Source organism: Acomys minous, assembly GCF_964271855.1.
Source record: "Acomys minous genome assembly, chromosome: 6".
In the NCBI taxonomy this organism is placed as follows: Eukaryota; Metazoa; Chordata; class Mammalia; order Rodentia; family Muridae; genus Acomys; species Acomys minous.
This window is the reverse complement of record NC_140487.1, coordinates 123,596,330-123,622,170: the sequence shown is the minus strand read 5'-3', so window position 1 is coordinate 123,622,170 and position 25,841 is coordinate 123,596,330. Positions and strand designations below refer to the sequence as shown.

The 25,841-nt window shown below is 46.4% G+C and overlaps 1 protein-coding gene across 1 annotated transcript; it reads left to right on the top strand.

Moving 5' to 3' along the window:
• Positions 1–5,166: 5,166 nt before the first annotated feature.
• Positions 5,167–24,131, top strand: LOC311599087 (carbonic anhydrase 6-like; the record flags this gene model as incomplete). The annotated part of the gene is made up of 8 exons (XM_084784743.1): positions 5,167–5,239; positions 10,871–11,050; positions 13,578–13,726; positions 14,928–15,020; positions 17,881–17,950; positions 18,887–19,044; positions 20,455–20,566; positions 24,061–24,131. The coding sequence occupies 8 exons, from the start codon at positions 5,167–5,169 to the stop codon at positions 24,117–24,119; spliced, it is 894 nt and encodes a 297-aa protein (XP_084640869.1). The 3' UTR covers positions 24,120–24,131.
• Between the last annotated feature and the right edge of the window lie 1,710 nt (positions 24,132–25,841).

Sequence of the window (25,841 nt, the reverse complement as noted above, 5' to 3'; positions counted from 1 at the left end):
CAAGTTCTCTATGTCATGAAAAGAATTACTTCATACTCAAAAAAGGGCAATTAGTCACAGAAGAGATGAATTAGAAAATAACAACAGGTTACATGGTTTTTCATAATAAACTAAGCGTTTCTTATCTGAGACAGTCCAGGAAATGGAAAACCTTGGGAAGAAGACAGGAAGCACAGACACAAGCATCACCCACAGAATACAGATGGAAGAGAGTGTCGCGCCCTCCCGCCGGCAGGAACGACACAGACACCAGGATCCTTCTCAATCGAGCTTTATTGGGAGCGCCCTTGAAGCTGATGCGAAAGACTCCGCATGCCTGGGAGCACGCCGTTTAAATACTGTCTGCACATGGCGTGTCAAACTCTCATTGGTTACATTTGGATGCCTCATTAGCATGCCTCATTAGCATGCCCCATTAGCATGCCCGAAGTCGAGAGGGCTGTGTTGGAGTGCTTCATTTGCATACCCCTGTTCAGGAGGGGTGCATTGAGAGGGCTTATGTCTGCCCTTGCGAGGGAGCATTAACGGTTGCCACCAAGTGGTAACAGTCGCCGCCATTATCGGGTGTGGCCGCGCCTTACAAGAGAGAATCACAGGGGTAGCAGATATGAGTGAAGAAACCCATGCAACAGTCAAAGAAAATGTCAATTCTAAAAAGCTCCTGACACAGAACATCCAAGAAATCTGGGACATCATGAAAAGACCGAATCTAAGAATAATAGGAATAGAAGAAATATAAGAGTCCCAGCTCCAAGGCCAAGAAAATATTTTCAACAAAATCATAGAAGAAAACTTGCCTACTCTAAAAAAAGAAATGCCTATAAATATACAAGAAGCCTACAAAATTTCAAATAGGTTGGACCAGAAGTGAAAACCCTTCTGCAACATAATTATCAAAACACTAAACATACAGAAGAAAGAAAGAATATTAAAGGCTACAGTACAATAGGGCCACACCATACATAAAGGCAAACCAATCAGAATGATACCTGACTTCTAAACAGAGACTATGAAAGCCAGAAGGGCCTGGACAGACATCAGACAAACACTAAGAGACCACAGATGCCAACCCAGATTACTATACCCAGCAAAACTTTCAATCACCATAGATGGAGAACACAAGATATTCTGTGACAAAGCCAAGTTTAAACCATGCCTACCCACAATCCAGCCCCACGGAAGATACTAGAAGGAAAACATCAACCCAAGGAGGCTAGCTTTTCCCAGTAAAACAAAGGAAATAAATAACCTCTCACTCACAAAACCAAAAGAAAGGAAACACACATATACTCTACCACCAACAACCTCAAAAAACAAACAAACAAACAAAACAACCAGGAAGCAATAACTACTGGTCTTTAATATCTCTCAACATCAATGGCATCAGTGAAAAGACACAGGCTAACAGAATGGATTCACAAACAGGACCCATCATTCTGCTGCATACAAGAACACACCTCAGCAATAAAAAACATTTCCTGAGAGTAAAGGGCTGGAGAAGATTATTCCAGGCAAGCAGACTCCAGAAGCTGCAGTAGCCATTGTAGTGTCTGGTAAAATCAACTTTCAACCAAAACTAACCAAAAGAGATGGGGAAGGACACTGCATACTCATCAAAGGAAAAACACACCAAAATGATGCCTCAATCCTGAGCATCTATTCCTCAAATGCAGGAGCACCCACATTTATAAAACAAACATTATTAAGGCTTAAATTGCACATCAAATGCCCCATGTTAATAGTGGGAGACTTCAACACTCCACCCTTTGCAATGGGCAGCATCAAGGCAATCGCTAAATGGAGAAATAATGAAACTAATAGACGTCATGAATCAAGTGGACCTAACTGATATTGACGGAACATTTCACCCAAACACAAAAGAATGTACCTTCTTCTCAGCACCTCACAGAACCGTGTACAAAACTGACCATACACTTGGTCACAAAGCAAACCTCAACAGACACAAGGAGATCAAAGTAGCCCCTTCCATTTTATGGGACCACCGTGGATTAAAACTGGGAGTCAACAACAGTAGAAGCAACAGAAAGCCTACAAACTCATGGAAACTGAACAACTCCCTATTTAATGACCACTGGGTCAGGGACAAAATAAAAAATAAATAAATAAATTAAGGACTTCCTAGAATTCAATGAAAATGAAAACATAACTTACCCAGATTTATGGGGCACAACGAAAGCAGTGCTACGAGCATTGCATTAAGTGCCTTCATAAAGAAATTGGAGAGATCCCATACTAGCAACTTAACAGCACACCTGAAAGCTCTAGAACAAAAGAAGCCGACTCATCCAAGAGAGAAGTACATGGCTGGAAATAATCAACCTCAGTGATGAAATCAATAAATTAGAAACAAAGAGAACAATTTAAAGAATCACTAAACCTAGAGCTGATTCGTTGAGAAAATAAACAAGATAGACAAAACCTTAGACAAACTAACTGAAAGGCAGAGGGAAAGTATACAAATCAATAAAATCAGAAATGAAGGGGGAGATATAAGAAAGACCCCAAAGAAATCCAAAGAATCAATAGGTCTTACTTCAAAAGCCTATGTGCCACCAAATTTGAAAATCTAAATGAAACGGACAATTTTCTTGATAGCTACCAGTTATCAAAATTGAATCAAGATCAGGTAAAAAACTAAATAGTCCTATTATCTCCTAAGGAAATAAAAGAAGTCACCAAAAGTCTTCCAACCAAAAAATTACCCAGGGCCAGATGGATTCAGCACAGAATTCTACCAGACCTTCAAAGAAGAGCTAATACTAATTCTCTTCAAACTATTCCACAAAATAGAAGGAATATTACCAAAGTCATCTATGAGGCCACAGTCACCTTGATACCTAAACAACACAGACTCAACAAGGAAAGAGTTTCAGACCAATTTCTCTTACGAACATGGAAGCAAAAATACTCAAAATATTTTCAAATCGAATGCAAGAACACATCAAAAATATCCTCCAGTATGACCAAATAGGCTTCATCTCAGACATGCAGGAGATGGTTCAATATATGAAATCCTTTAATGCAGTCCACCAAATGAACAGAGAGAAAAAAAAGTCCCTTAAAACCAAAGTTACTGGTGCACACCTAAGTGCCTGGCTTATACTGTTAATTACTTAAAATTGCAAGATGCCACTGTTTTTGACTAAATTCACTCAACAAATCAGGATAAACAAGTTTTCTATTCAAAAAATTAATCACTGGGGACTAGAGGCATGGCTCAGCAGTTAAGAGCCCTGCCTGCTCTCCCTGAGGACCCAGGTTCAATTCCCGGCACCCACATGGCAGCTCACACCTGTCTGTAGCTCTAGTTCTGGGGTTTCTGACACCCTCACACAGACAACCAGCAGGCAAAGCACCAGTGGACATAAAATAAAACGACATTTTTTCTTTTCTTTCTTTGTTTTTGTTTGGTTGGTTTTGTTTTTGTTTTCCCCAGACAGGGTTTCTCTGTGTAGTCCTGGCTGTCCTGGACTCACTTTGTAGACCAGGCTGGCCTTGAACTCAGAGATCCACCTGCCTCTGCTTCCTTGAATGCTGGGAAGAAGGTGCGTGCCACCGCCTGGCTATAAAAATAAATGCTAAAATTTTAAAAATAAATCACCATGGAGTCACACTGCAGTGGTGCTGGATCACCAAGCAAAACAAACTCACTGCTTTAGCAAATAAGTCAAGCTTAAAGAGAGATCACAGCTCAATGTCCGGAACAGGACAGCTTCAATTGGTCATGATAATGACCTTCCTCCTACCTTAATCCTTTCACAAAACTGACCTAAATAGGCTGCTGTTAATCCACCTATGGCAGTTCTCCCACGTCACTCCCTCACCCTGCCTAACAAGGGAAGCATTTTGGAGCCATCAGACTTTTCTGCTCTTTGTTTTTGTATTTTTATGTCACAAGACAGGTTTCTCTGTATAGCTCTGGCTGTCCTGGAACTAACTAACTCTCTCTCTCTCATCTCTCTCTCTCTCTCTCCTCTCTCTCTCTCCTTTCTCTCTCTCCCCCCCTTTCTCTGTCTCCCTCCCTCCCTCTATACCGCCCCTGCCCACGCACCAGGCTGGCCTTGAACTCACAGAGATGCTCTGTGTTGTTTCATTTACTCTGTGCACCCATGTGCCACTTTCCCCAGCACCAACCATGTGATTTTGCAGGGATTTAGGAACTGATTGGTTCGTCTTGTGTTTCCTGAGTGTCCTGCAGTTATCAGAAAAAATCCCCAGAGAGACATGACAGCCTATACCTGCTCCACCTCCTCTACCTCAGTGGCCCCAAGGCATGGGTGCAGATGTAGCTCAGGAGCCAGGATACAAAGTCAAGGGCTTGAGTAACCTGTCGTTGCTTCCAAGGGGGGCTGGTCCATTTCTTCCCTAAAGCTAGGGTACTAGACTTTGTTCCCAGTTACCTAGCTGGCTGGGACTGGGAGGTGTGTTGGATGAGGAGAGAGTTTACCCTGAGCCATCAGGAATGTTCTCTTTAAAAAAAAAAAAAACCTTATTTCTTTTTCTTTTATGTTCATTGGTGTTTTGCCTGAATCTATGTCTCTGTGAGGGTGTAGCATCCCCTAGAAGTCAATTTACAGAATCTGTGATCTGCTATGTGGGTGCTGGGAACTGAACCTGGGTTCTCTGGAAGAGCAGCCAGTATTCCTAAATGCTGAGCTATGCCCCCAATCCCCAACAGGGATGTTCTTATGTCCACTCTGGGACAGGCAGGAAATACCAGCTGGAACCTGGCAAGGTATTCAGGCCCTGGTGGTTCCCTCAGCAGCCAGGAGAAAGGGCAGAAGAACTAATGTCATCATCCAGGAAGCCTGTTTCTGGGTACACTGTGCCTCAGGCTCTTCACATCCCTACAGGTCACTCATGACTCAAGGGCCACAATGCCTGCACTGTGTGGCCCCTGGACCGAGTTTCCAAAGATGTAGAACCACCAGCCATGGGCTAATTGGCTGGGGTAATGCCCTGGGAGGTGAGGCACATGCAAACAGCACCATGTCAGAAGGGCCATTGTGGGGAGGTGTTACTATTCAGTGGTGCAGCAAGGGCGGATCAGCCAGCAGGACCTGGGAAATCGTTATTTACAGTTTCTGAACTTTAAAAGAAGTGCAGCCCAGAGCCTGTCCTGCATTCAGGGTGGCAGCATCCACCATGAGGGCTGTGGTGACCGTGGTGCCCCTGTTCCTCCTGGGCATCCAGGCCCTGGATCACTGGAGCTACTCAGGTAAGCCACCACCTGGCACCTCAAGACAGGGACAAGGCCGCCATCTGTACTGGATGTGGGCCCTCTGTTGGGGTTGGCCTGCTCCTTGTGGGTTCACATGTGTTTTGTTATTGATGAATTAATAGACTTAAAACCCTGATGAAGGAGAAGAGGACGCAGCCTTTTGCCTCAGCCCAGCCTCCGTTGACAGCTTTAAAAGCTTTTCCACCCAGTACTGGCTGCTTCAAGAACCCACTTCTGATTGTGAAGCTCTTATTGGTGTCAGAATATGTGACAATCAAGGTGTCTGGAGAGGACACCCATGGCCTCATAGAGACTGCTGGACCACAGACAGCCTCCTCCTCAGTAATGTGCCCACTCACTGTTCACCCAGGATGCCTTGCCTCCATCAGAGCCTACTGACCTTCTGACCAGTCAGCCTTTCCAAGGGGAACTATAGAAGAATCTTCCCACTTGTATCTTTATAGAACCATGTTGGGGATGGTAGTGCCTGGGGGGCGGCTGGAGGCTGCTGGATGGTGCAGGAGGCCAAAGTGACAAAGCACACAAAGTCTCCTTGGCATGGTCCTCCCCCGTCACACAGGGACACACATTCAGAGTAGACTTTAGGTCCTAAATCAAGGAGACAGTCAGGGACATTGTGGAGGCTCAGAGGGCAGCTCCATCAATCATCCTATTCAGAGAAGGGTCCACAGCTGCCTGGGAAGATTGGAGCTTTTCAGTGTCATCCTACAGCCTTACCGGCAGTTGTTCAGAGGTGATGGAAGATGTAGTATTCAGATGGCAAATCCTTGTCTTCCTTATGGTATTGGAGATTCCCAGAGTGAAGGTCCCCCTCCCACACCACCTCCACAAGGCCTGGGGAACTGGGTGGCTTTTGAAGATGACTGGTAGGTTCCCCTAGCACTAGGACTGGAGCCCAGCCTTGTTCATGCTTGGCCAACTCTACTGCTGAGCTATGCCCCATGCTTCTTCCCAACGTCCATAAGACCCAGACCCAAAGCATTTGGATCAAGGACGGGCTGTGTCACAGACTTCTTTCCTTGATCTTGGCATCTTGCCTCTAAGAAAGAATTGTTTAAAAGTTGGTCTGAAAATAAACACCCATAGCCCAAGAAAACAACCGAAAACCTCCCCAACCCTCCTTAAGGGAAATGGGGCATCATTCTCTTAGGGTTTCTTCTGGCTGATTTGGAACAAATAATGAATAATATCTTTGTATTTTCATGGGTGGTTGGTTATAAGTCACTATTGCTCTTAACCAGAGAGAAAATGAGGTTGGACTCAGGGATGTCTTTCTTTTCCTTTATCTTTTTTTCTTATGTTTGGAGATGGGGGCTGAAAAGAATGAAGGGGGAATATAGAAATATATAGGGGTGTTAGAAGAAAAAGTAGATTATTGAGTCAACTCCTCAATTTAAGACCTTAATTGTTACCCACAAGATTATTTTTAATCCATTGGTATAGAAATTTGTATATTGATGCAAAATGAGTTTAATTTTGATACATTGGTATAGAATTCAAATGTAAGATTATTCTTCACACAGATTATATATTTTTCTAATCTAATATGAGGTATTGTACTCATATCACTCAAGTAGAACACAGGTTTCCCTCCAATTCCTTGAAAGTGGTACTGCAGGCTGTTGAGGATAATTAAGTCGGACAAGTTATTTGTCAACTGATCAAATCATGGTCATGTCAAGTATTAGTCTATTTATATCACAAGAAGATACATCTTAGGCATAACAGGTAGGTACGATTCTGCAGATAGATAAGGTAAAGTTAGATAAGTTCTTCAAAAACCTCAGAGTTGGGCTGGAGAGATGGCTCAGAGGTTAAGGACACTGGCTTCTCTTCTAGAATCCTGAGTTCAATTCCCGGCAACCACATGGTGGCTCACAACCATCTATATGTGATCTGGTGCCCTCTTCTGGCCTGCAGGTGTACATGCAGGTATATGTAATAATAAATATATGCAGGTATACATAATAATAAATAAATCTTTTAAAAAACAAAACAAAAGAAAAAACTCAAAAACCTCAGAGTCCTACTGAATATGGCATTTAAAGATTTTTTTTTTTTTTACTGTTTTAAGGATTCTTTGACAATAAGACAGATTAACTCCTGGCAACACCCAGCCTACCTCAAAGAAGATGATGAGCATCAAAGCACCTCTTTATGGAGATGGCTTCAAATGTGGCAAACAAACCACTGGGCAAAATGTCCTCATTTTGACCACTGACATAATTCTGCCTAAAAACAGACAAACTTGGATGCAAGTAGAGTCGATGGCCAAACTCTGCCAAGACAGGGTAAGCAAGTCCTCAATAGTTCCTGCCTCACAGATATGTCTGTCAGATATATTGGGCTAGAAAGATGAAGATGGGCTGGAGAGATGGCTCAGCGGTTAAGAGCACTGAGTGCTCTTCCAGAGGTCCTGAGTTCAATTCCCAGCAACCACATGGTGGCTCACAGCCATCTATAATGTGATCTGATGCCCTCTCCTGGCCTGCAAGTGTACTTGCAGGTAGAGCACTGTATACATAATAATAAATAAAATCTTAAAAAAAAAAAAAAAAGAAAGATGAAGATGATGCTCCAGTGTTATAGAGAGTTTTGGGTAACTGTTCAGGCAGCAAATTGTCTCTGTTGCTGTCCTTTTCAAATTGGAAGTTGCTAACCTGCACTTCCGGTTTACTCAGGTAATTAATTTTATTCCTTCTCAAGTCTTCTTCTTTTTTTGAGACAGGGTTTTTCTGTGTAGCACTGGCTATCCTGTAGACCAAGATGGCTGAGAACTCACAGATCTGCCATCCTCTGTTTATCAAGTGCTTTGATTAAAGGCGTGTGCAACCACCACCAGATCCTTCTTTCTTTTTAAAAAATCATTTTTATTATGTTTCTTTTTTAACATAAACATTTATATTATTACACATGGGTAAAAACCAACTACATACAGAAGGAAAAACCACCAGACACTCAGGAATTACATAAATGTTACATTCATAGTGATTTGGCTATTTGTGTATCTGACAGACTTGAAGTAAACATCTTTCCTGTCTTGTTGGGTCTAAATTTCTGAATGGAGATTAATATCTATCATATCTCATCTCTATGAACTTAAAACATCTATCTTGATCTAAAAACGTCTTAGCCCCTAACCCATTAAGCTTAATTGAAAGACTAAAACTATCTGGTTTTCAAACCCATCAGAGACTTGAGAAGGATAAAACTTGAATACTCGAGTGAACCCAGAGTGCAGGTTAGCAGCTTCCACTGTGAAAAAATGACTGAGACAGTTTACTGCCTGAACAGCCACCCAACACTGTCTCTGACACTGGAGCATCATCTTCAGCGTTCTGGCCCAATACATCAGACAGACATATTTGTGAGGCAGGGACTATTGAGGACTTGCTTACCCTGTCTTGGCAGAGTTTGGCTGTCGACTCTGCCTACATCTAAACTTGCCCATATTTAGGCAGAATTCTGTCTGTGGCAGAAATGAGGACATTTTGTCCAGTGGCTGGGTTGCCACATTTGAAGCCAACTCCATAAGGAGGTTCTTGGATGCTCGTCTTCTTCTTTGAGGCAGCCTGGGTGTTGCCAGGAGTTAACTTGTCTTACTGTCATTGAATCTTTGAAATAGTAAAAACATCTTTAAATGACATATTCTGGCAGCACAGTCTCAATGTGAGTCCCATAATATGTGGAGTAGGGACCACTTCTGACATGGATTCAGCCTCCTAATGTTGTTCTATACCCTGGCTGGGTGGCCTTGCCAGGGAACAGAGGAAGAGGTTACAGGTAGTAGGGGACACTGAATAAGCTGCAGTCAAACTTTAGAGGAGGAGGGGTCCCCTTATAAGGACTAGGGGAGGGAGGGAAAGGGGATGAGGGAGAGAATTCTTCTTTCTTTCTTTCTTTTTTAAAAGATTTATTTCTTTATTATGTATACAGTGTTCTTCCTGCATGTACACCTGCAGGCCAGAAGAGGGCACCAAATCACATTATAGATGGTTATGAGCCACCATGTGGTTGCTGGGAATTGAACTCAGGACCTCTGGAAGAGCAGCCAGGGCTCTTAACCTCTGAGCCATCTCTCCAGCCCCTCTTCTTTCTTTTTTAAAGAAAGCATCTCACTATGCTGCCCAGGCTGGCCTTGAACCTATGGTCTCATTTATATCTGGTGTCACAAGTCTGTAATCCCAACACCCAAAAGACAGCAGGATTGCCATAAATTCAAGTCAGGACTACATCGTAAGACATTTCAAAAAAGAAAACAAGTTAACTCCTGGGTTCAAAAGAACCTCCTGTATCTAAGAACAAGAAAACAAAAGAAAAAGAAAAAGAGGTCCTTTCCCCTCCCCCTCCTGAGAAATTTGAACTATAGATATGTCCAAATTTTATTCTACTGTTTTTGTGTTGCTATTAAAGACAGGATCTGATGTAGCCCAGGCTGACCTTGAACTTGTTTTGTAGCTGAGGACTCCCTTGTACTTGTGATCTTCCTGTCTCTGCCTCCCCAGTGCTGGAGCTACAAGCCTACACCACCCTTTTAACATGATGCTTCTTCAGGTGCCCTGTAGCCATAGGTTGTCACCTAGGTGGCCTTTGCCTTCCTATGAACCCAAAGAAGGGGCTGGAGCGAGAAGAAAGCCGCTGTTTGAGGAAGGTTCCAGGAGCAGGCAAAGCTGGGGGCTCAAGTCCAGGGCTTGGAAGGAGAAACTATGCACTCTGAGGATGAGGTCAGGGGTTATTGGTACACCCAGGCTCGTTCCAAGACATTCAGCAACTGTGACACTACTTTAAGGGAGGGGGCCTACTACTCTGCAGGGAACCCCCTGGACAGGAGTCGCTAGTTCTGGTCCTTAATGCCAGCAGCCACAAAGGAAGAGTCAGGGTTCCACTGCTTCACCCCAAGTTTTTGGCTTAATGTAGAACTCCCCTGGCTTGCCTTCTGGAAGGCCTGCTTCTGTTTCCAGATGGCTGCCCTGTGGGTCTTCCCCTCAGGAAACCCTGAGCCTGGCTTGGCTCAGCCCGGTAGCTCTGAACTCAGCCCTCCCTCTCTCCTGTTGTTACAATGTTCTTGTGGACTGTCTACAGTTTCCCCTTGTTCATTCAGATGCTGATTTCTCTACACCACTATATCTGGTTTCAATTCAGACATTGCATTGTTTATTCTAAGTATCTCCTGTCTCAAGTTTGTGTAAACATGTCTCTATTTGTTCTCTGTGCTGCCAACAGGAGCCAATTAGCCAATGCTGAGCAATACAGAGACTAGGATGGGGGGGACATCCTGATCCAGTGAGGGGAGGGGAGAGAGCAGGAAGGACAGGAGGGGATGGGCACGGAGAGGACTGGGAAGCACAAGGAGTGAACCAGACATGGGATATTTGTAAAAATCAAGGGTAAGGTCGGAAATCTAGTGGGAGGAAACTATACTGGCGTGGAGGCTTAGCATGGGGTAATTTTTGCACAGCATTTGTGCTCTAGGCTGATTAAGTAGTTCCTAGTCTCTCTCTGTGTGGTTATTTGTGTATTGAACTGGTTAAGGAGTAACAGCTGATTTATTAAAATCATAAATAAATATTAAGTTATTAATAATCTTTCAACCTTCTCCTGTTGCAGATGACTGGCCCACAGAAGATGAGTGGGCTGAGAAGTACCCTACCTGTGGGGGACAGAGGCAGTCGCCCATCAACTTTCAGAGGAGGAAGGTGAAATACAACAAGTCCTTGAGGCCCCCAATCCTGGTCAACTATGAGGAGGAGGAGCTGGAGTTCCCCATGACTAACAACGGACACTCAGGTAAGAGGTGCTGGTGGCCTTAGAAGTCCACACGGGAAGCAGGTAGTGCGCATGTGTGCCAGGAGCAGCCTGCACAGGGGCCAGGTTTTCATGGGCTGAGGTAGAACCTCCGGCCTTGCACACGCTAGGCAAACCTGGGAAGGGCTGGCTACACGTGTCAGCCTTCCTCGTTTTTAAGACACCCTGGCTGGGCTCAGGCGAGGATGACCCTGAGCTTCTGAGTTTCCCATTTAGGCTTCCTGAGTCTGGCCTTATGGCAGTGTGTTACATAAATAGTTTACACAGAGCAGGGGACCAAACTCAGTGTCCTGGAGGCAGCGTGTCACCTAGAAGCTGCTCCCTGGGAACACATATTAGCTGGAATTTCATTTGTTGCTACTGTCCTAGCAAGAGGCAGGGCAAGATCCATTCAGAAGCTCTGTGTGGTCCGGTTTTCTGACTCCTCCCTCTCTGGTAGAGCTGGCTCAGCAACTTCCTCCTTTAAAGTCTCTTCCCTCCTCGAGAATGTTGATTTTTGAGGTTCTATATTTAAAACGTGTGTTCTACAGAGGGGTCGATCATATATTTAAGGCTGGGTTAGCATGTTATGTTTACTTAATCAAAGCTCCAACTTCTTTAGACAATTTAGGGGGAAAGAAAGAGACATCTCGGATAGGAATTTTTGCACTTTAAGGAAACATATGTGGCCAGGCAGTTGGTGGTGCACGCCTTTAGTCCCAGCACTAGGGAGACAGAGGCAGGAGCATCTCTATGAGTTTTAGGCCAGCCTGGTCTACAAAGATAGTTCCAGGACAGCCAGGGCTACACACAGAAACACTGTCTCAAAAAAAAATCAAACCAACAACAACAAAAAAAGAAAGAAACAAACAAAAAAACCAAACCAACAACCAAACCAACAACAACAAAAAAGGGAACATGTGCATCCACAGCCACCGTTAAAAACTTTCAAGGTGGGGGGGGGGGGCGAGAGAGAGGGAGAAAGAGACCTTGTAACACCTGCCATGTGGAGATCAAGGGTGAATCTCAGGACTCACTTTCCTCCCTCCACCTTGTGGGATATGGGAAGCAAGGACATCAGCCTTGCCTGCAAGTCTCTCTGCTCCTGAGTCATCTCAGTGCTCCCACCGCCGTTTTAGTGACTTTGAATAAGAAGACCTTGGCCAAAGGGGAGAGAGTTTGTGGCTTGCAGGGTACTGAATCAGATCCTTTAAAAAGCACTTTGACCCACTGTTACTGCACGTGTGTGCTAGCTGTGTACACCAAGTTGCCAGGCTCAAATGTCAGATGCTGTGATCTGCTGGTCATCCGGCTGGTTCAGATCTTTCTCTCTTTTGAGTCAGGGTCCTGCATTGTAGCCTAGACCAGCTGAGAACTCATGATCCTCCTGCCTCAGGATCCTGAGTGCTGAGATTGCAGACGAGGCTCAAAGATCACCTCTTTCATCCTATCCTGGGGACCTAGGCCTTGTGCCTGTGTGACAGACACCCAGCAGCTGAGCTGTATTCTCAGCTCCTAAATAAACTGCTTTGTTTGATTTAAAACAGAGTCTCATGGAGCCCAGGCTAGCCTCCAGCTGCAAGTGCAGCAAGATTAGCCTCAAATTCTGATGGTTCCATCTCTACTTCTTCTGTGCTGAGCTTGAAGCATGTGACAGCATGGCCGACCACAGTACCTTACTGTCTTTTTCTAGTCATTCTCTGCTGTCACTGCCCAGTTTTACTCTTGCTGAGCTCCTTCCAGGCGACAGAGACAGTGAGATGAATCTCTGCATCATTTGATACAAGTCCTGGCCCTGTAGCAAGTCTGGAGGGCGTGTGGCAGGAGAACCTATTCATTTTTCCTCTGGCAAACAAGCCTCACAATTTAGTGTTAGAATCTCAGTCAGTTTAGGTCCTAAACCTAGGAAGAGCTCACATGGTCCTGGCTGGCTGTGTAACTTGGTTTCTTGTCCTCTGGGGACAAGCTGAGCCACAGCATGGTGTGTGGTTAGTGACTGGATGTAGGTGCTGGGTTCTCAGCCCAGCTCTGTCCCGGCCCAAGGAACCACAGGAAGTTACTGAATCTTCCCCCTCCCACAGCAGCTTCCTTGTCCACAAACAGCCCAGCATGGTGCTGCCTCCAGTCCAGCAGAGTTGGCCCTTCTGTGGGCTAGCTAACAGGCTCATGCGGAAAGCCACGAAGCCATGCTTCAAACTAGCAATCCTCCTGCCTCGGCCTCAAAGTACTGGGAGTATAGGCATGTACTGTGGACAATATTTTTTCTGAGCTTTCCCATTTTATAGGACCAACCAGCTGGATCTGCTGCACTGGAGTCTCCCCTCCCCCACAGCCTGTTGGTTCTGGACAGAGAAGTGTCCTAGCACCCATCTTGACTGCTCTGTGTCCTGTGCACCACTCCCCTTGCCTTTGGGGACCGCACTCTCATCCATCTATAATTCCTTGGGTTGTCTTGGGTGGTGGGTGGGAGGTGACCAGGGAGCTGTTACTGGGAACTCTGAGTGTCCCTGTGTTTTGTTCTCTCTTGCAGTGCAGATCACCCTGCCTGACAGCATGCACATGATAGACTCTGACGGCACTACATACAAAGCTGAGCAGATGCACTTGCACTGGGGAGGCGGATTCTCAGGATTCAGCGGCTCTGAACACACCGTTGATGGGATGAGACGTGCAGTGGAGGTCTGTGAGGACTCTAACAGGGTTCACTTTCCTTCAAGCTCCATCATCACTTCTCTGTTTATATGTCTTGTATGTTTGTGTTATGTAGGTGTCATGTATGCGCCATGCATGTGAGTGTGCATGCATGTATATATGCATATGTGTGGAGACCAGGGGTTGACATTGCCTTCCTCTATCACACTCCAATTATTGTTGTTGTTATTTTCATTACTATCTTTTGTGAGACAGGGTTTTTCTGTGTAGCCTTGGCTGTCCTAGATTCACTTTGTAGACCAGGGTGGCCCTGAACTCACAGTGATCCACCTGCCTCTGCCTTCCAAGTGCTGGCATTAAAGACATGCGCTGCCAAAAATTGTTTTGAGACAGGCTCTCCCACTGAGTCTGGGTCTCCTCAGCTAGCTAGACTGCCTGGCCACTGAACCCAGGGATCCTTCTGTCATGGCTCAGCATTTAGATTACAGGCCTGCACTGCTTGCCCAGTTTCCCTTGGAGGGTGCAGGGGATTGAACTCTGTTCCTCATGCTCACACAGCAGGTGCTTTACCAACTGAGCCGCCTCCAAGGCTCTGCCTTCCTTATTAAAATAGCCAATATGATGGTGATGGTTCAGTCACCCTGTGGTTGATTTTATTTTTGATTTATTCAGAAACTACTCCCTGGTCACTGCTCTGTGAGGGAATGTAAACGGGACCTCTCTTCTGAGAACTCACAGCATGGCAGGCGTCTCTCGCCTGGGTGGTGGCAGGCTGGCCTCTGTTTCATCTGAATTCATGTGTTAGAGCTTTAGGGTCCCTCTGTGGCCTGTGTCCATCCTTGGGCTGATTTCAGGCTTACAGCTGATTACAGAGGCTTCCTCAGAAAGGAGCCTTCACTGCTCACTCTCTCCTCAAGCCCTGTAGAGGCCTGAGGAGGGCATAGTGGCCTCATATGATTCAGCCTCTGCCAGGAGGGAGGCTGGTTCAAGGCAAACCAGAACCACCATCTTCCAGAATCCCACTTTCCCTCTTTACATTCTCAGGGAATTTTCTGGTCTTGGCTGCTGGGACCTGTAGCCTGCATGGGAGGAGAGAGGTCAGGGGTGTGTGAGATCCTATGGGGCCTCAGTGGGAACAGCTCACATTCTTTCCTTTTTTCCCCTTAGCATCCTTTAAGTGTTCGATGTCCAGATGACCGGCCCTTGACCTGCTTTTTCTCACTCACAGGTTCATGTTGTTCACTACAATGCAAACTACGAGAGCTTTGAGAAAGCCATGGAGCAATCTGACGGTTTGGCTGTAGTGGCGTTCTTGGTTGAGGTAGGCTGCAACTACACATGTGTGTCTGCAATCGGGCTATGCCCTCATGTCCAAATGAGATGTGCAGTGTGACTGTCACGTGACCTTCAGTGTCTCTCTCCTTCCCTTCCTAAGCTCAGAATTACTGGGAAAGCTCCCTTGGTGGAGGGCTGACCATTTCTCCAGCCCTTGGTCACTCCTGTGTCATGAACCATGGGACCCTGGGTAATAAGGTGACTGAAAGACCTGGTATCCCAGAAGGGTTGGCTGGACACAGGCTGCTGTAATGGGCCACATGAAGCCTCCAGTGTAACCAGACAAAGGCAACAGCGCTGCGTTCTAAGAGCGACCACAGGATGGACGTAGGGATGGGCGAGGAAAGTAGCCAGGAGGCGGCTGGAGAGATGCTCAGCGGTTCAGAGCCCTGGCTGCTCTTCCCAAGACTCAGCTTCTGGTCTCTGCACTCACATGGCTGTTCACACCCAGTTCCAGGAGAGCAAACGTCTTCATTTGCCTCTGAGGGCCCCAGACTTGCACATGGTGCATGGACACACATGCAGACAAAACTCCCACACATACAAAATAAATGAATCTAAAAAATAAGTTCAAAGTAGACATGAATCTAATTCTTAAAAACTTTATATACAACAGGATAAATTCGCAAACAAAATTAAATACCCAGATGTTTCCATCGTATCTAAAAACACAAAACACAAGTCTAGTTGTGGTGGTGCCACCTGTAGAAAGCCAAGCCACAAGAACATGAAGGGTTTGGAGACAACCTCCCTCAAATTCACTGTCACCACAGATCCACAACTGTCCCTAGGAACTCAGGCTACACAAGTAAGGTGACATCTATGAGCCAGGAATAACTGGGCGGTGGTGGCACACACCTTTGCTTCCAGCACTCAGGAGACAGATGCAGGTGGATCTCTGAGTTCAAGGCCAGCGTGGTCTACAGAGTGAGTTCCAGTATAGTTAGGGATACATACATAAAACCTGTATTGAAAAGAAACAAACAAAAGCCAAGTATGGTGGCACATGCCTATAATCCCGGTTTGAAGCCAGTATGGTCTACTTAGAGTCCCAGCAATCCAGAAAAATATAGTGAGACCTTGTCTTAAAGTAAAAAAGCATTTAAAAGCAGAGTAGAGCCAGGTATGGTAGCTCACACATGTAATCCCAGCATTTAGGAGGCTGAGCTAGGATAGCTGTGAGTTCAAAGCCAGCATGGTCTCCTTGTTGAGTTCTCAGACAGCGTGAACTAAAAAGGGTGATACCAGATAAACACACACACACACACACACACACACACACACACACACACACAATTTTAAAAAATTAAAACATCAAGCTTAGCAGAGACATTATGTTGAGGCAGCATATTCTACAGACTGAAGACAGACAAGTATCTGAATAAGCATGCAGAGAGTTAAAGAGGCAAGAAAACACCACAGGGCAATTGTAAAAGATGGGAACCCAGATTCACTTGCACATATTATCTAATATGTCCATGTTTCAACAAAAATGATTTCCATATAAAGAAATAAGGAGAGACAGGGAATGGAGCAATACCTCACTCAGGAAAGTGTTCTCTGTGCAAACATGAGGATCTGCATTTGACCCTCAGCAACCACGTGAAAGCCAGGCATGGTGTCATGTACGCGCTCGCACACAAACACATACATACACACACACACGCACACGCACATGCACACGCACACACACACAAACACACAGGTTAAAAGACAGAAGTAAGAGCCAGTGAGATAACTCCGTGGGTAAAGCTCGCTGTTGTGTAAATTTTCAGTTCAATCCCTGGAACCCCATAAAGGTGTAAAGAGAGAACCAATTCCACAGAGATGTCCTCCGACCTCTATCCATGCGCACCACAGCCATGTGTCCTCCCCAGCGTACAAATGCACAGTGATAGTAACATTGACAGAAGAAATAAGGGAATAATATGAGTAATTCACATAATATACATGGAGGAAAAAGAAATCAACAGAATGGACTTGAGTTGTCTGCAACGGTGGTTCGTGCCTGGAGTCCAGCTGCAAGTCTGAGGCCAGCATGGTCTAGGCAGAGAGTTCTAGAGCAGCCCAAGCTACACAAGGAGACCTTGTCTCAAAATGCAAAATCAAGCCAGGCAGTGGAGGTGCATGCCTTTAATGCCAGCACTGGAGGGCAGAGACAGGCGCCTCTCTCAGGTTTGAGGCCAGCCTGTTCTAGGTGGTGAGCTCTGGGACAAGAAGCAGTGCACAGAGAAGCTTTGTCTCAAAAAACTAAAAACAAAACAAAACAAAACAAAACAAAATCAAACCTAAACCAACATCCAAAAACCACAACATATATGCCTTTTACACCAGAAGCAACTTTCATTTTCTTCTTTAAAAAAAAAAAAAGTCAGGGCTGGGGAGATGGCTCAGTGGTGAAGAGCCCTGGCTGCTCTTGCAGAGGACCAGAGCTCAGTCCCTAGCACCCACATGATAGCTCACAACCTACTGTGACTCCAGTTCCTGTGGGTCTGATGCCCTCTTCTGGCCTCCATGGGTACTGCATGCAGATGGCTCACATACAGACACACAGACAAACTCTGGTACATGTTAAAACAAGTCAATGAAATGAACTCTCATATGAAAGAGTGTCCTAGCAATAGGGCTACAGGAGCAGTTTTGCCTAGGACTTCACGTCTTTCAGAAGCTCTGAGGACAGAGCCCAGGCAGTTGATAACAAGGAACAGTCCTCTTGTCCCTCCTACCACAGCTGAGATGCTGCCTCCTCGCTCTCTGCTCAGCCTCCCAGTCAGGAAACCAAGCAGCTGGTATGGGGTAGTGGGCCAAGTTCTCCTCTGTACCGAGTGCTCTGTGCTTCTCCCCAGATTAACGATTATGCTGAAAATACTTACTACAGCAGCTTCATTTCTGAGTTGGCCAACATCAGGAATCCAGGTAAGGAAAGCCGCCAGGAGGAGAGGGTTGAGTGTGGGGTGAGAAGGGAAGCCACAGCCCTTCTGAGGGAGGCGGGGTCCCTCCGGCTGAGGGCCCTCACCCTGTTTTATCTGCATTAGCTTTAGAAGAAAAATATACCTCTGAGAAATGTGTGCATAAGTCCATGTCCATTGCCCTCCTCAACTTCAAAGTATGGATTTTAAGTTATTAATGTGAATGGGTGCTTGTTTGTGTGCTCAGGCACGCCCCAGGGGCCAGAGCCTCCATGCTCAGTTGTTAAGGGATATTGTTGCTCTTGCAGAAGACCTACGTTTTATTACTGGCACCTACATGGGCCACACTCATGCACATGGTGTATATACATACATGCAGACAAAATACACATAAAAATATAAATTTTAAAACATACTCAGTATGGAGGCTGAAGAGATGGCTCAGGCATTAAGAGTGCTTGTTCCACAGTCATCAGGACCAGAGTTTGGCTGCCATCTAACCAGCCCAGTGTCCCACTAATGCCTGCAACTTTAGCTCTGATCCCTTGAGGATGGAGTTACAGGCAGTCGCAAGTCACCTGATATGCTGCTGAGAACTGCACTAGGGGCTTCTGGGAGAGCAGGACATGCTCTTAACCACTGAGCCATCTCTCTAGATTCTGGAAGTCAATTTAAAGCCCAGGCTGGCTTTGACGTCATGGGCAGCTTCCTGCCTCGGTCTCCCAGGTGCTAGGATTACACGTGTGCACTGCAGGCCCAGCTCCCTGCTCTTCTCCCATCCACAGAGCAGTAAACTGGGGGAAACATGTTTGCACTCCTCGGCTTCTTCATTCTTTGGCTTAGGTCAGGACACTGGAACATTCCATACCCCGAGGCAGAGCCTAAGCTGTCCCTTCTGGCCAGCAGAGCTCCTTCCTACTTCATTCCCTGCCTTGTCCCTCAGGAGAAACCACAACTCTGAAGAAGGTTAACATTCGGAACCTGCTGCCTCAAGACATCGAGGACTATTACACCTACTTTGGCTCGCTCACCACTCCACCCTGCACAGAGAACGTCAAGTGGATTGTGTTTCGAGATACCACCAAGCTCTCCAAGGCCCAGGTAACAGCGGCACCCCTTTATCTAAGCCTCCCCTGACTGTCTGGCTAACAAGCACTCTCCCAGAAGCCCACCTGGCTCCTTGGTGTCTGCCACATACAGGCCTCAATCTGGGTTAGTTAGATTTCTGCTGCTGTGCTGAAACACCATGATCAAGAACTTTGGGGAGGAAAGGGTTAATTTGGCTTACATTTCCATAGTGTTGTTCATAGATGAAGGAAGTCAGGACGGGAATTAAACAGGGCAGGATCTTGGAAGCAGGAGCTGGTGCAGAGGCCATGGAAGGGATGCTGCTGGCTGGCTTGCTCCTCGTGGCTTCCTCAGCCTGCTTTCTTCCAGCTCCCAGGACCACCAGCTCAGGAACAGCACCACCCACAATGAGCTGGGCCTGCCGCCACCAATCGCTAATTAAGAAAGTGACCTACATCTGGATCTTATGGAGGCATTTTTCTCAACTGAGGTTCCCTCATTTCAAATGACTCTAGCTTGTGTCAAGTTGACATAAAACCAGCCGAGACTAAGATCGCCCCCCATGGACCTGTGGGTGACCTTCAGCCCCTGAGGCGGGGATGGCTGTAGGAGGCACTGGCTGATGCATGGAGGTTTGAATGGATGTGGTGAAAGTCTGGCCTCGGGGCCCTGGGAAGAAGGAAGGGCTGCGTGGAGAAGTGGATGGCCTCACGCAGACCCGGGGAGTTCTGTCCTAGGCCCTGGGGCAGCTGACCTTCTAGCATCCGACACTGTGCTGCTCTCTGTCCTGTTAACACACAGCTTTCTATTCAGCCTTTACAAAGATGAGTTAACTTTATTTGTATGTGTGCACACCTGGGAGGCAGAAGCAGCCAGAGCTTGGGGAATTTGAGGTTACTCTGTTCTACATAGTGAGTTCCAGACGAGCCAGGTCTATGTAATGAGACACTGTCTAAAAATATAAAAGAAAATAAATATTAGATAAGGAGTTAGAGAGAGAGAGAGAGAGAGAGAGAGAGAGAGAGAGAGAGAGAGAGAGAGAGAGAGAGAGAGAGAGAATGGGATTCAAACTTCTAAAAGGAGGGAAATAAAGGGAGAATCCAGACTTTCACATGCAGAAAAAACACTTAAAGATGTAGACAGAATATATTTTTAGAAAAACAAACACTGAGCTCCCTGTGATATATTTTGGTTACTGACTGCTTTTGTTCCATTAACCAAATACTCATATGAAAAGAGGGAATGACAGTGTGGGGAGACAGACAGAAGGACGGATGAGTGAGACCTGAGGTCACAGCTGGCTGACCACTCAGAACCGCTGGACCTGAGGTTTCCTCGCAGGCTCTCACTGCCACACAGATCCTAGCTCCTGTCCAGTCACTAGCTAGATGCTTTACATTTCCCAGTGCTTCCCCTGCATAATTCACCTTCTGTTGTCTGCAGGTCATGAAAATAGAGAATTCTATCAAGGATCCCAACAACCAGCCTCTTCAAAATACTTACCGTGAGACCCAGCCCCTCAACGGGAGAGTCGTGGAAGCCAATTTCCCACCACGTGAGTGGCACCAACTCTTACTTGTTCTGTGTGATCTGTGGTCCTCAGTGTCCATCCCTTTTCAGCCTGGTGTCTTCTAGCAATAGAGAGAAAGATGGGCATTCCCAGGCAGGGATGCTCACACGGGCCATGTGCACAGGTCAGGAGAAGGCGGGGAACACCGATTTCTCCCATCTCATTGAGAGCAACAGAGGAGGAACAACATGGTTTGTAGCCTCCCTGATCTTGACACTTGGTGGGAGAAACCAAGTGACAAACATAAATCTGCAAACTGGCTTCTGAGTGAAGGCTCAAGTTACCTTTACTGAGCTCAAGTGAGATTATTTCCCAAGAGCCTGTCCCTCCCTTCTGCATTGCAAATTACACCTCTACCCACCCACATACAAATGAAGGCCCACTTTAACCCTGCCCCACTTTAGTCCCTCATTCATTTATCATTTTCTCCTGTATAATTTTCTCTTCCAGTGATGTTTTGACAGGAAAGTCAAATGTAATGGCAGTGTCTACCATGCCAATCTCACTGAGGATTCCGGTTGGTGGAGTGTCATCTGCCATTTCGCTCAATTCATAGGCTAAGCAAAGAGTGTTTAGACTCATTCACTGACCCATCTTTTTGTTCCATTATTTCCCATGTTCAATTTTCCATGAAAATATTTTACTGTTTTTTTTTTTACTATTCTCTCTCTCTCTCTCTCTCTCTCTCTCTCTCTCTCTCTCTCTCTCTCTCTCTCTCATACACACACACACACACACACACACACACACACACACACATACACACGCACCTGCATTACTGTTCTTGCAACACATACCAATATACCATTTCATGTTTTGTATCCCAAATCCAGATGCTCTTTCCAAGGGAGACTCTCCAACTTACCCTCAGAAGAGCGCACATGTCCTAGACAGTCACCCACACTAGGATGCTCCCTGCAGTGGAGCCTACATGTCCTCTTGGTCCTCACTATGAACCCCCTATGCCTGGTGCCTGCCTCACCTCCCAGTGGGCATCAGGAGGTCCTCTTCCCTCGCTTCTACCATGGGACCTCAGTTACTGTGCCCTGTGCTGATACAAGTGCAGAGGACAGATAATGTTTTGCTCTTCCTTGAGACCCAGATTTCTGTACAGCCATAGGCAGCTCCACTCAGCCGTGTTGCATGACCCATGGTACTGCACAGTTCTATGCAGTCCCATCCCTGTTGTTCATATTAACTCACAGGAACATTTCATGTGATCCTTTAACTGACCATACAAAACAATCATACAAGGGAAGCCAAGGAATCAGAAGCACACAGGTTGGAGGACTTGGGATGTGACTTAGAGTTAGTACACGTGTGAAGCTCTGGTTTGCTTCTGTAGCAACACACACACACACACACACACACACGCACACAAATGTGCACATGCCTACACACACAAAATACACACATAGGGAGGAACTGTGTCTGACCACAATGTATTCTCTGTTTTTGTAAGCTACTTTCAAGTTTAATCCATTAAAGCTAATCACGCCTTTAAAATGTATGTCCTGTGTGTGTGTGTGTGTGTGTGTGTGTGTGTGTGTGTGTGTGTGTGTGTGTTGTATGTACACATGTAAGTGTGAGTAGAGATGTTAACATGAGGTCAACACTGAATTTCTTCTTCACTTGCTCTTCATCTGAGTTGTTGAGTTTTGAGACAGGCTCTCACCATTTAGCTCTATACATAGTGGGATTTTTCTATGTAGAGCAGGCTGACTTCACTCTCACAGAAATCCACATTTTTTTCCCTCTCAAATGCTGGGATTAAAGGTGTGGGTCTTCAGGCAGGGTTCACCATATTTTTTTTTGAGGTGTTTCTCACTGAAGTTGGAACTCATTGATTTGGCAGGCTCTCTGTCTCCATCACACAAGTGCCAGGGTCATGTGGGGCTCGTGGGCCGTGCCTGCAGGGAACTAGCATGGAACTCTTGAGATGGAGTGTGTACCCGGAAATCTCACAACTGAGATTTAAAATCTCATCCTGAGAATGCAAAGTGTGGGAATAAGCACGTTCTCTCTGTCTCTGTCTCTGTCTCTGTCTCTCCCTCCCTCCCTCCCTCCCTCTCTCTCTCTCTCTCTCTCTCTCTCTCTCTCTCTCTCTCTGTGTTTGGAGCCTGCCTCAGGAACACGTGGTAGAGCCCCAAGCTTACAGGTGATCCCTCAAGGTTACAGGCAAACACAGCATTGCCACCACCCTGCCCCAGCCAATGACATGCATCCATCCTCAAAACCCTTTCCCATTACCCAAGGGTTATAGGTCCTTGTTTCCATGGAATAAAGGGAGAGCACCTTCTATTTCATCAAAGACTGTCTGAGACTCATTGTTGATGCTGGGGAAAGAAGGCTCCCCTCCTCCTCACAAGATTCACCACGAGACCTCCAGGCTTGACTTATGGTCAGGCAGCCACTGTGGATCCCTCTAGCTATTTAGAGCATCTGTTGTTCATCAAGTCAGTGCAGATCGCTGTCCTTATCCCGCCTTTTCTGCATCTCAGTGTGTCCATATGCAGGAGCAGAGTGGCTGCTGTTCCCAAAGCAGCCACTGACTCACCTGAGTCAGGCTGGGCCCTTGTGTCTGCCTGTATTGGCTTTCAGATCCCTGGCCTTCCCAATGCCATCTGGCCTGGTGCTGTCAGCCCAGCTAATGGAGCAGTAACACTTATAGTAGAAAATCTTTTGTTAACCCCACACATGTGGCTGAACTGGATATCTTTGTCCATAGATCTCAGTTCCATGCTTCATAGTTCTGGGCCCAGAGACTGTGTTCATGGAAGAGGTGGAACATTTGACACCCCTCCCCCATCCCTGGCACCTGGGAGTGGAGGGGGTGGGGAGCAGAACCACAGAGTTACAGCCGCCTGCCACAGTGCCCAGTTTTACATGAGTCCTGAGATCTGCTCCCTCAGATCCTCATCTTGCATGGCAGACCCTCTGTTTTGGAGAGCTGAGGAGTCCTTGAGTTGACTATGTAAAGAAGGGATGAGGCCCGGAGTGAATGTGTGTTGTCTGCCCTGGGCACAGCCACGTCAACCAAGTGCCCCAGACCCATGGCAGTGGGCAAAGGCTTCCCCAAGTGAGGGTCAGAGGAATCACAAAGCCTTCCTGGAGACGGAAGCGAATGTTGGCAGTGTGTGTAAATACTGAGCATGTAGGAGCTCTTTCGTGTGTAACAGCTGGCCCTGCAGCTCCTGGCTCTGCTCCTCCTACACAGCCTGGCTGCCTCCTGCTGTGCTGTTTGCAATAAAACCGCCGTGATTCTGGGCCGTGTGTAGTAGGTGCACAGCATCAGAGTGAGTCACCTCACCTGATCTCAGGTCTCCTGTCCATGTGTCTGTCCTTTCTTCATTCCCTTCTTGCTCCAGTCAAGGTTCTAGGACCAACATGTAGGACACGGCACTGTGGCAGCTCAGCCATCTCTGTAAACCTGTAATAATTATTTCAATTATCTCTCTTTCTTTCTTTCTGCACAACAGATTCTGTCAACATACTCTTGGATATCTTAGTAATCCTGGATGATTTAGATCCCATATGAAGACCAGGATTGTCTTAAATCCAGAGGCTGGCCTGTCTCCTGGGAATTAAAGCCATGTGCCACCATGCCTGCCTCATTCTTCTTCTTATCGAATGTGCTCTAGACTGTCAGTCCTGCCCACGTTTAGCATAAACACTGATGAGAAGCTTGCATACTGTTTCCAATTGAAGACAACTCAGAAGAGAAACCACAGCTAATTAGCTAGAGAGGCCAAGCAGGCCCTGAGGGCTCCCTGCCCCCTTTTCTGAGGAATCCTGGAAAGTGGGCCTCCTTGCTGCCTCCAGCAAGTCTCTGACTAGCCCAGAGAGAGTTGCCATCCATGAGAAGAAGTCAGCTACACCAGATAGAAGAGAAGGGAAGCTCGTGAGACGTCACCGGTGGAAACAGACTTGGCCAGACACGCAAAGGGATGGAGCCTTCCACATCTCCTGTCAATCATTCTCTTCAATGTGGGGCCTGGGGATGCAGCTCATGATTGACAACTTGTCATGACCCTGGGTTTGAGCCCCAGCCCAGAGAAAGGGAAATCATTCACTTTGATCTAAGTTAGGAAGATCAACCTGAACTTCCCTTTAGAATGTAGATGCTATAAAGTGATTTTAGAAATTTTCATTATTAAATTCTGTGTTACTATTCTTCTGTACCTGTTCATTTTTTTTTAAAGATTAAGATTTCCTTTTAATTTTATGTATTTTGCCTAAGTGTGTCTGTGTATCATATGTGTGTAGTGTCTAAAAAGGCCAGAAGAGGGCAGTAAATCTCCCTGGAGCTGGAGTTACATGTGGTTGTAAGCACCATGTGGTTTCCAGGAATCAAACCCTGTCATCTGCAAGAGCAAAAAGTGACCCAGCTCCTTTGCCCCACCTCTCTCTCTCTCTCTCTCTCTCTCTCTCTCTCTCTCTCTCTCTGTCTCTCTCTGTTTCTCTCAGTCTCTCTGTCTCTCGCTCTGTCTCTCTCCCTCCCTCCCTCCCTCCCTCTCTCTCCTTCCCTCCCTCCCTCCATCTCTCTTTCTTTTCTGTCTCTCTCTGTCTCTCTGTCCCTCTCTTGTGTTTTTGGAGCCTGCCTCAGGAACAGTTGATAGGGCCCCAAGCTTACAGGTGATCCCTCAAGGTTACAGGCAAACACAGCATTGCCAGCATCCTGCCCCAGCCAATGACATGCATCCAGCCTCAAAACTCTTTTTCATAACCCAAGGGTTATAGGTCCCTGTTTCCATGGAATAAAGGGAGAGCACCTTCTATTTCATCAAAGATTGTCTGAGACTCATTGTTGATGGTGGGGAAAGAAGGCTCCCCTCCTCCTCACAAGATTCACCACGAGACTTCCAGGCTTGACTTATGGTCAGGCAGCCACTGTGGATCTGTCTAGCTATTTAGAGCATCTGTTGTTCATCAAGTCAGTGCAGATCGCTTCCTTATCCCACCATTTCTGCATCTCAGTGTGCCCACATGCAGGAGCAGAGTGGCTGCTGTTCCCAAAGCAGCCACTGACTCACCTGAGTCTGGCTGGGTCCTTGTGTCTGTCTGTATTGGCTTTCAGATCCCTGGCCTTCCCGATGACACCTGGCCTGGTGCTGTCAGCCCAGCTAATGGAGCAGTCACACTTATAGTAGAAAATCTTTTGTTAACTCCACACATGTGGCTGAACTGGAGATCTTTGTCCATAGATCCCATTTCCATGTTTCATCGTTCTGGGCCCAGAAACTGTGTTCATGGAAGAGGT